Below are 11,324 nucleotides of genomic sequence, written 5' to 3' on the forward strand. Positions count from 1 at the left end.
TCTCAGTTATTGAACACTGGACCTGATCTCAGTTTTTGGACACTGGATATTATCTCAGTTATTGGACATTGAACCTGATCAGTTATTGGACACTGGACATGATTTCAGTTATTGGACATGGGGCCTGATCTCAGTTATTGGACACTGGACATGATCTCAGTTTTTGGACACTGGACCTAATCACTGTTATTGAACACTGGATTTGATCATTATTATTGGATACTGGACCTGATCTCAGTTATTGGATAATGGACCTATCACAGTTATTGGACACTGGACCCTCTCTAAGTTATTGCATACTTGATCTGATCACAGTTATTGGACACTAAATCTGATCTCAGTTATTGGTCACTGGAAATAATCACAGTTATTGGACACTGGACCTCACATCTTGTTATTGGACACTGGACCTGATCTCGGTTATTGGACACTGGATCTGATCTCAGTTATTGGAAATTAGACCTGATCTCAATATTTGAACACGGTACCTGATCTCAGTTATTGGACATGGGACATGATATCTCTTATTGCATATTGGACAGGATATCAGTTATTCGACACTGGACATGACCTTAGTTATTGAACACGGGACCTGATCTCAGTTATTGGACACTGGACATGATCTCATTAATTGGACACTGGACAAGATCTTAGTTATTGGACACTGAACATGATCTCAGTTATTGGATAATGGACCTATCACAGTTATTGGACACTGGACCCTCTCTAAGTTATTGGATACTTGATCTGATCACAGTTATTGGACACTGAACCTGTACTATGTTATTGGACATTGAACCTGATCTCATTTATTGGTCACAGGACCTGATATCAGTTATTGGCCCTAGACCTTATCTCAGTTATTGGAGACTAAACATGATCTCATTTATTGGTATCAGAGTTTTTACAGTTAGTTTGGGAGGAATTGTTAGAGTAGCTTACACACACACATTTTAAAACACGGAATATTTGCAGGACTTTTGCAGAATGCTTTTTGCAGGAGGCAACAAATTATCGACAGCAGCTTGCCTGGGAGAACATGTGATCTTTGCCAGCAGAGAACTGTTTTGCTCTCAGAGAGGGAGGTTGTGAAACAGAGTGACACAGAAATCAGTTCTAAAATGTGAAAGCTGGCAAACATTGGAAGGCTGCCTGGTCAAAGGAGGAGATTGGCAGTCTGAAAGGTAACCTGAAAGAAAGAGGATCATCTGGAGAACCCTGAAGGGGGAATGTTTTGGCAGCAAGACAGATTGAGAAGGAATCAGTTGCAGATGTCCCAGAAAAGAAGCCTGCTGAGTGGTAATCATTTGCCTGTTAAGCACCAAAGACTGGTGAACTTTGTTAATGCTAACTTCTGTGCACAGTGCAACAATTGCCTGCCACCAGTGAGATTGGACTCTAATACAAAGAACTTTTTCATCTTAAATTTACATTACACAAACCTTTACTTTCTGTTAAAGGGGTGATTGAGTAGTTAAGTAGGTTAGTTAAATAAATAGGTGAAGTAATAAGAAAAAGTTAATTCTGTTTTCTTGTTCAATTATAATAAAAACTACTTTTGTTTAAATAACCCTGTGTTGTAGTGCATATCTATTGCTGCAAGTTTTTGTGGTCCTCTGGGCTCCGTAACATTGGATACTGGACCCGATCACATTTATTCGACGCTGGACCTGATATCAGTTATTGGACACGGGACCTGATCACAGTTATTGGACATTGGACCTGATCTCAGTTATTCATCACGGGACCAGATCTCAGTTATTGGTCATGGGTCCTGATCATAGTTATTGGACACTGGACCTGATCACAGTTTTTGTACAATGGACCTCCTCTCAGTTTTTGGACATTTGACCTGATCTCAGTATTTGAACACGGGACATGATATCTGTTATTGGATACTGGTCTTGATTATACTTATTGGAAACTGGACCAGATCTCAGTTATTGCACTCTGTATCTGATCTCAATTATTGGACACTGGGTGTGATGAAAGTTATTGGACACTGGATCTGATCTCAATTGTTGGTCACTGGAAATAATCACAGTTATTGGACACTGGACTTGATGTCAATTATTGAACACTGGACCTGATCTCAGTTATTGAACACTGGACCTGATCACAGTTTTTGTACAATGGACCTGCTCTCAGTTTTTTGACATTGGACCTGATCACAGTTAATGGATATTGGACCTGATCTCAGTTATTGGTCACGGGACCTGATCATAGTTATTGGACACTAGACCTGATTACAGTTTTTGTACAATGGACGTGGTCTCAGTTTTTGGACACTGGATCTGATCTCAGTTATTGGACATTTGACCTGATCTCAGTTATTGGACATGGGACATGATATCTGTTATTAATACTGGTCCTGATTATACATTGGAAAATGGACCAGATCTCAGTTATTGCACTCTGTATCTGATCTCAGTTATTGGACAGTGGACATGATCTCAGTATTTGAACATGGGACCTGATCTCAGTTATTGGACATGGGACATGTTATCTGTTATTAATACTGGTCCTGATTATACATTGGAAAATGGACCAGATCTCAGTTATTGCACTTTGTATCTGATCTCAGTTATTGGACAGTGGACATGATCTCAGTAATTGGACACTGGGCGTGACAAAAGGTATTGGACACTGGATCTGATCTCAGTTTTTGGTAACTGGAAATAATCAGAGTTATTGGACACTGGACCTGATCTCGGATTTTGGACACTGAAAATGATCTCAGTTATTGGAAACTGGACCTGATCTTAGTTATTGGACATGGGACCTGATCTTAGTTATTGGACATGGGACCTGATCTCAGTTATTGGACATGGGACCTGATCAGTTATTGGACATGGGACCTGATCAGTTATTGGACATGGGACCTGATCAGTTATTGGATAATGGACCTGATAACAGCTATTGGACACTAGACATGATCACAGGACGTGATCTCAGTTATTGGCACTGGACTTGAGCTCAGTTATTGGACACTGGGTGTGATCTAAGTTATTGGACTTTGGACCAGATCTCAGTTATTGGTCACGGGACCTGATATTAGTTATTAGCACTGAACCTGATCTCAGTCATTCGACTCTGGATCTGATCTCACTTATTGGACACTGGACCTGATATCAGTTATTGGATACTGGACCTGATCATAGTTATTGAACAGTGGAACTGATCACAGTTAATGAAACTTGACATGATTTGAGTTTTTGTACAATGGACATGATTACAGTGATTGGACACAGGACATAATCTCAGTAATCAGACACTGGACCTAATCACTGTTGTTGAATACTGAACCTGATCTCAGTTATTGGATATTGGGCATGATCTCAGTTATAGGACACTGGGCCTGATCACAGTTTTTGTACACGGGACCTGATCTCAGTTTTTGACACTGGAACTGATCTCAGTTATTGAACACTGGACCTGATCTCAGTTTTTGGACACTGGATATTATCTCAGTTATTGGACATTGAACCTGATCAGTTATTGGACACTGGACATGATTTCAGTTATTGGACATGGGGCCTGATCTCAGTTATTGGACACTGGACATGATCTCAGTTTTTGGACACTGGACCTAATCACTGTTATTGAACACTGGATTTGATCATTATTATTGGATACTGGACCTGATCTCAGTTATTGGACATGTGACCTGATCACAGTTATTGGACATGTGACATGATCTCAGTTATTGGATAATGGACCTGATAACAGTTATTGCGCACTGGACATGATCTCAGATATTGGACATGGGACCTGATCACAGTTATTGGATACGGGACCTGATCTTAGTTATTGGACATGGGACCTGATAACATTTATTGGACACTAGACATGATCTCAGTTATTGAGCACAGGACCTGATCTCAGTTTTTGGACAATGGACCTGATCATAGTTATTGAACACTGGACCTGATTACGGTTAATGGATACTGGACATGATCAGAGATATTGGACAATGGACATGATTACAGTGATTGGACACAGGACGTGATCTCAGTTATTGAACATTGGGCCTAATCACAGTTATTGGACACTGGATCTGATCACAGTTAATGGACTGAATCTGATCTCAGTCATTAGTCACTGGATATGATCTTAATTATTGGACACTGGACCTGTTCACAGTTATTGGACATGGGACCTGATCACAATCATTATCAATGTTAATACCTAAATATTTAATTTGATCTGACCATTTAAATTGAGCAATTTTTTTATATTGAGCAAGGTCACCAACAATTCACAGCCAAATCTCACCTTTATTCCAATTTATTTTATAACCTGATATTTGTCAATATTGTTTCAATTTCTCATAGAATGATATTAGGTAATTTTGTGGTTCTGTTAAATAAATCAAAATGTCATTAGCAAACAAATTAATCTGAAATTCATCAGAATGAACTTTAAAACCCTTAATATTACTATCCTGTCTTATCAATTGTGTTAAATGTTCAATATCTAATACAAACAGTACTGGGGATGAAGGGCATCCTGTCTAGTAGCTCTCTCCAATAAAAACAATGATGATATCTGGCCATTGGACACCACTCTAGAAGAAGGATTTTATATAAAGATTGGTCCATATCTAAATTTTTCTAATATTTTAAATTTAAAAACTCCATTCTAAATTATCAAATCCCTTTTCAGCATCTTATGGTAGGACCATTTATAAGTTGGATTTCTGCTGAGAAATATAGTCAAACTAATTAATTTTGCAATATTATCTGCAGAATAATGATTTCTAATAAATCCAGACTGTTCTAAATAAATTAAACGGTGAATAATTAGCCAACCTGTTTGTTAAAACCTAAGCTACAATTTTATGATAAACATTTATCAATGAATTAGGTCTATAGTTGTGTTTTATTTCCTATGGATACTGCATGACCTGCTAAGTTTCTCCAGCAGTTTTGTACACATGTACTGCATCAGACCCCAGTGCCTGCTTGCTTAACTCATGACCTTAATTTTTGGCCTACCCTTCTTCCTTTCCAAAACTAACTTGAATCTTATCAAATTATGATCATTCTTCCCCATTTGTTCCTCACAAACACTTAACCTCCTCACCCAGCCTACTTGCCTGTGATTGTCCAATACTGCTGCCTTCCTAGTCTAATTATAAGCACACTGGCTCAGGGCTTCCGCCCTTTCTAAAGTGATCCCATTTGCTATCGGGAGATCTGAAATCTTCTATTACTATAAGCCAATTGTTCTTGCACTTCTCTGTCACCTGTCTGTGCATCTGCTCCTTTGTCTCCTATGTCTAGCCAGGGGTACTATTATCCCATTGTGACTGCAGCTTTTTGATTTTAGTGTTCTAACCACCTGGCCTCATTTCTTCCAGGATACCTTCCCTCATTCCTGCAGTGCTGGACTGCTTCATCAATATTGCATTGGTCCCTCTTCTTTGACTTATTCCCTAAAGGAGCTGGGATGTTATGGAAAAGGATTGTAGGACATTATTAAGGCCAAATTTGGAATATATATTTTTTAAATTTTAGACACACCTGGCATTTCAGCCCACGAGTTTGTGCTACCTAATTAACCTTGGTACGTTTTGAACATTGGGAAGAAACTGGAGCCTCCTGGGGAAATCCCATGTGGATACGGGAAGAACGCACAAGCTCCTTACAGACAGTGTGGGATTCAAGCCTGAGTCACTGGTGCTGTAACTGCATTACGCTAACTACTACATTAATTGAGCCTCCCCCCACCCCCATGCTAACCTGCAGAATAATGAGGGGAGATTTGCTAGAGATATTTAAAATGATGACGGTACAGATAGAGTAAATGGAGGTAGGATTTTTCCACTGAGGTAGCATGAGTGAAGAACAAGAGGGCATGGGTTGAAGGTGAATGGTGAAATGTTATAAAGTAACATTAGGGGGAACTTCACACAGAGAATGGTGAGAATGTGGAATGAGCCACCAGCTGATGAATGCAGGCTCAATTTTAACATTTAAGAAAAAATTGGATGGGTACATGGATGGGAGGCATATAGAGCGCTATGGACTAGGTGCAGACTCCCATCCTATGGTGGGACTGACACACCGTATCCCATCCTGTGGTGGGACTGACACTCTGTGACCCATTCTATGATGGAAGTGACACACTGTATCCCATCCTATGATGGGAGTGACCCACTGTATCCCATCCTATGATGGGACTGACACTGTATCCCATCCTGTGGTGGGGCTGACACTCTATAGCCCATCCTATGATGGGAGTGACATACTGTATCCCATCCTGTGGTGGGACTGACACTCTGTAGCCCATCCTATGATGGGAGTGACACACTGTATCCCATCCTGTGGTGGGATTGACACTCTGTATCCCATCCTGTGGTGGGAGTGACACACTGTATCCCATCCTGTGGTGGGAACCACCGTGTGTGACCCGCTATCCCCGCACCGTTGCCTATTGCCCGCTGCCAGCTTCCTCTGTCGCCTCCTTCGCCAGCGCTAACTGTGCTGAACTGTGATCGGATTCATGGTCCGGCGGCTCTCCTACCTGAACGGTTCTGTCCGCCGCCGCCTCTCGCTGCCGGCTGTGCGCTGTTTGGCTGCGGATTCGACGCCGACCTGGACTCCCGCTGCCGAGCCGCCCACCGCGCCGCTCGCATTCCCCCCCCCGCTGCCGTCTGCCCGCCTCGGCCAGTGTCGGCGCTGCGAGCGCTCCGAGCCCAGCGCGCAGTGTGTGGGCTCCGGGCCGAGCCCTTCTCGGAAGGGAGTCGCCGGGTCCTAGTGCGCGCCTTCCAACAAGACGCTCTTTTTTTGAAAAGGAGAACTCGATGTTGTAACTGCGTCTGGACTACTCAAAAAATGATCACATATATGTGGCAGCAAATATATTGTGAAAGCGGTTGAAGGGACAACGCAGGATGCGCCGAACAAGCAGAACGGACAGCACTTCTTTTCAAACACTCGCGGGGGCATCAGGCAGCGGCGTCGAGGAGAGGGTCGGAAATAGTTGCACGAGTACTTTCTTGAAAAAAAATGCATCTATTGGAGAAAATGACTGGTTAACACTTCGGGTCTGAACGTTTCCTTCAGATTCAGGACGAAGCAGCGATGCTGAGCTCAGCTCCAGTGTCGGGGAACATCTAGGAAACAGCAATCTTAACAGGGTGAGTGAGGATGAAAGTAGCTACAGAAAAGGATAACGATTCCTGCAAGGGAGTCAACACCTTAGTGGACAATATTAAAAGGACCCTGCACATCAAGGCAGCTGTGAGGAATGCAGCTCGGGAGATTTGACATGCCATTCAATACTTCTCCACTGCATGGATTGGTTGCATCATTGCCTGGTTTGGAAACTCCAGTGTCCAGGAATGCAGAAGCCTGCAACAATGGTAAACCTAGCCAAGTACATCATTGGCCTTCATGGGGCACTCCCCCCCCCCCCACCCACCCCCCCCCCCCCCCCCCCCGTCACCCTGGTCACAACGGCTGTCTTTGAGCTGAGGTAGAGAGCCTGTAGCTTTTATCCAAAAGCTATCAGACTCTTGAACTGACCCCTGCTACTGTACCCCTAACCATGAACCACCAAAGGATCAGTCTGCACTGTTGAAACGTCACCTATTTTGCATTAACAGCAACTGTGAATATTTATCCATCTATCCTTCTATATCTATTATTTATTTTTCTGCCTTGGGATGTTGTGGTAAGTTAATATACTATTTCTGTGATGTGGTGTTTCTTACCTACCTGTCTCACTGCAGCAAGTACAAATGTTAGTGCAGCTGTACATTATAAACTTGCATTGAACGTTAGTTCAAGTCCTAGTCAAGTCCCCTTTATTTATTGTTCATAACATGCTTGCACAGTAATGATGAGATAACATTTCTACAGCTCCAGGAAGCAGATTTACATAAATACAAGTTAGAATAAAAGTTAAACACATTAAAATATTAAGATGTATACAGTAAAAGTACACTATCCACATGTTCTGCGAGTTCAGGAGTCTGATGGCTGGGGGAAAAGACTGTTGCCCAATCTGGACATAAACCCCGAGTGCTGCAGTACCTCCTACCACATGGCAGAAGGGAGAACAGTTTACGTGAGGGGTGTGTGGAGTCCTTCATAATGTTTATTGCCTTTCACCTGCATCGTGTTCTAAATGTCCTTCATGGTAGGAAGAGAGCTCCCAATGATCTTTTCTGCTGATTTCACTATCCTCTGCAGGGTCTTGCGGTCTTCCAAACCAGGCAGTGATGCAGTTAGACAGGATGCTCTCGATACATCTTTTGTAGAATGTAGAGAGGCTGGAGGGTGGGAGATGGATTTTCCTCAGCCTTCATACGAAGTTGAGGTGCTGCTGGGCTTTCTTGGCTATGGAGCTAGTGTTGAGGGACCAGGTGAGATTCTCCGCCAAAGGCACTCCAAAGGAGTGTTATGAGCCCAAAGGATCCCAAACCCCAGAGGCAATAGATATTCACCACGACAAATGGTTACTTAAACAAAAGTTGTTTTTAATTATCTTTAAACATGAAAACAGAATCAAACTTTAACTTATCTCTATTAACTTAACTAACCCAACATTACCCCCTTCTAATTCTGAGCACATGTGTATGTAATGAGTGTGTAAATTTAAGAAAGTTCTTTGGTTCACAGTCCAATCTCACCTCATTCCTCCTAGGTTCTCTGGTTGCAGGCAATTCTTATACTGTGCACAGAATTTAACATTTATAAAATTTGCCAGGCTTTGGTGCTCAAAAGGTAAATGGTTACTGCTGAGGAAGGTTTGCAGAGAGAGATGTGTGGTTCTAGGATTTCCACAACTGAGGTACTGTTATATAGAGAATTTAGGTTAAAATGACTTAAGTTAAAATGTGATGATTAATCATAAACAGGGAAGCCAGAACGGACAGGGAGTTTACTAGCAGTCAAGGACAAAAGGATCTGCTGAATATGTTTTTTTATACCTATCTTTTCATGGTCATAGTGAGAGACATGCAGGAGACAAAGGATTGATAAGAAGGGTGAGAAACAGAATTTAGTGTATGTAGAGTTCACAGCGTACGTAACGAACGTGATAATTAAAAATGCAGTTATACTTAGAATGCTTTTGTAATACTAACCAATTAAAACAGTATTAATAAGAAGGGGAAGGGCAAACAATAAGGGTATAAAAATCAATGCACTGTATGTATCGGGGCTTAACTGGTGAGAAACCAGTTGAGTCCAACTCTGCAGACTTGTAAATAAAGCTTGTCGTGTCATCAGTTTTAAAGAGACTCATGTGTGAGAAGTTTTATTTCTGACAAATGGGGGCTCGTCCGGGATCTACACTCCAGCCGTGAGGGGAGGCGAGAAGAGGGACATCGGAGGCGGTGCACCCCGCTGAGTTCAGCGGCTCCTAGTCCCTTGCTCGTCACTTCGGGCGGCTTGAGCGAGTGGTATCCGGACAAGGTGACACGACAAGACGGAGAGGAGAAGGGTGACGGTTCAATCCCCGGGAAGACACCGGTAAGTGACGACTTACGATTGTGGTGTGGGGATTGGGTAACAGGTGTAACGGGATACACCTGTTTGGATAAAAACCTAACGTAATAGATCAGGTATAGATCTTTTGTCGTAGCGTGAGGACCCTGTCGCGGGACTCTAGGATAGACCCCAGGGAAACCTCGGCGGTAACTGAAGGAGGGACAGCACCTCCGACGAAGTGCCGAGAAGAGAGGGGTCAACCCCAGGAAAACCTCAGCGGTAACCGAAGGAGGGACAGTACCTCCGACGAGGCGTCTGAGAAGAAGGGAGTAGGGTCCAGAACGAGAGGGTCCTCAGCAACGATAAACAGATCTAGGTGGGAAAATGGGAGGATCAAAATCTAAGGGCTTGTCTGAAAATTCAGGACAATTCCTGGGAGTACCCCTTGACAGCCCTTTGGGGAGAATGTTTGAAAATTGGGATAGTAAAAGATATCGGGACAAAAACAAGAAAAAGATGGTCCAATATTGTCTCCTTTGGTCAAAACAACCTATTAAAGGTTCCTCGGTCTGGTGGCCGAAATTTGGATCTGATGAGGATTGGGTTAGACAAGCATTAAACATATATGTAAATTCGAGACAAAAGGTGAATCAAGAAGAGTCAGCATATGCATTTTGTTGGGTTCCCTGGCCAGGATCCTTAACAGAATGTTTTAAATTGAGGGTAGCGGGAGAAAAGAAATGGGAACCTCTGGACAACCTTCCCCCTCCTTATATTCCCCCGGTGCCTACTGCGCCCGAGGAAAGCTTATTACCGGAGGGGAAAGGTGATGAATCTGACTGCCCCGAAGAGGGCCGGGAAAAAAAGGATGAATTAAGGGAGTCGGACCCTAAACTTCCACCGCTAAACCGACCCTGGACAAGATCCCAGACTGGTCCAGGACCATCAAAGTTTTCAATAAGCCTAAATCCCCTAAGAGAAGTTCCTATGGGAGGACCGGGAGGGGGAACGGAATATGTGAATGTTCCCCTAACTAGTACAGAGGTGCGGGGATTTAAGAAAGAAATGAAAAAGTTATTAGAAGATCCTATAGGACTGGCTGAACAGCTTGACCAATTCCTGGGACCAAACACATATACGTGGGAAGAGATGCAGGCAATAATGGGAACATTATTCTCACCCCAGGAGAGGCAGATGATTCGACGGGCTGCCCTCCTCATGTGGGAATATGAACAACCTGGGGACCCTAGACCCCATGAACAAAAATATCCCTTAAATGAACCCAGGTGGGACAAACGAACACCCGAGGGATTGGCAAGTATGAGACAATATAGAGAGTGGACAATTAAAGGGATACGGGAGGCTGTGCCAAAGGGTCACAATTTTACCAAGGCATTTGGGAACCACCAGGGGAAAGACGAGTCCCCTACTGATTTTTTGGAGAGGGTGAGAAAGAATGTCCAACAGTATGCTGGCGTGGACCCTAGTACACCAATGGGTGAACAGCTTATTCGAATTGAATTTGTTTCCAAATCATGGCAGGACATTAGAAAGAAACTAGAAAAGGAGGAGGACTGGAGCGAAAAACCCCTAAGTGACCTGTTAAAAAAGGCACAAAAAGTATATGTACAGAGAGAAGAAGAAGATCAAAAGAGGGCGACAAAGGTTATGGTACAGACTATCCGACAGATGAATGCTGAATCCAGAGGGGAAAGAAAACAAAACCTTCCTCTAAACAATCCAAGATATCCAAGAGAGGGAAGACCCCGGAGGTTCGTTAAGTGCTATTACTGCAATGAGGAAGGACACTTTAAGAGGGAATGCCCCCGATACAAGAGGGAATTGCGTGCCCTCGAACTTATGGAAGAAGATTAGGGGTGT

The 11,324-nt window shown here is 43.0% G+C and overlaps 1 protein-coding gene across 1 annotated transcript in view; it reads right to left on the reverse strand.

Annotated features, from left to right (window-relative positions):
- camkk1a (calcium/calmodulin-dependent protein kinase kinase 1, alpha a) overlaps positions 1-7,019 on the reverse strand; it is a 351,599-nt gene extending 344,580 nt beyond the window's left edge. Inside the window, exons 1-2 of the mRNA XM_069888054.1 lie at positions 6,923-7,019; positions 6,529-6,733 (exon numbers count right to left, since the gene is read on the reverse strand). Coding sequence (XP_069744155.1) covers positions 6,529-6,733; positions 6,923-7,019 — 302 coding nt within the window. The remainder of the gene's footprint in view (positions 1-6,528; positions 6,734-6,922) is intronic.
- Positions 7,020-11,324: the final 4,305 nt, after the last annotated feature.

The sequence above is a fragment of the Narcine bancroftii genome, chromosome 6, assembly GCF_036971445.1.
Source record: "Narcine bancroftii isolate sNarBan1 chromosome 6, sNarBan1.hap1, whole genome shotgun sequence".
Classification (NCBI taxonomy): Eukaryota; Metazoa; Chordata; class Chondrichthyes; order Torpediniformes; family Narcinidae; genus Narcine; species Narcine bancroftii.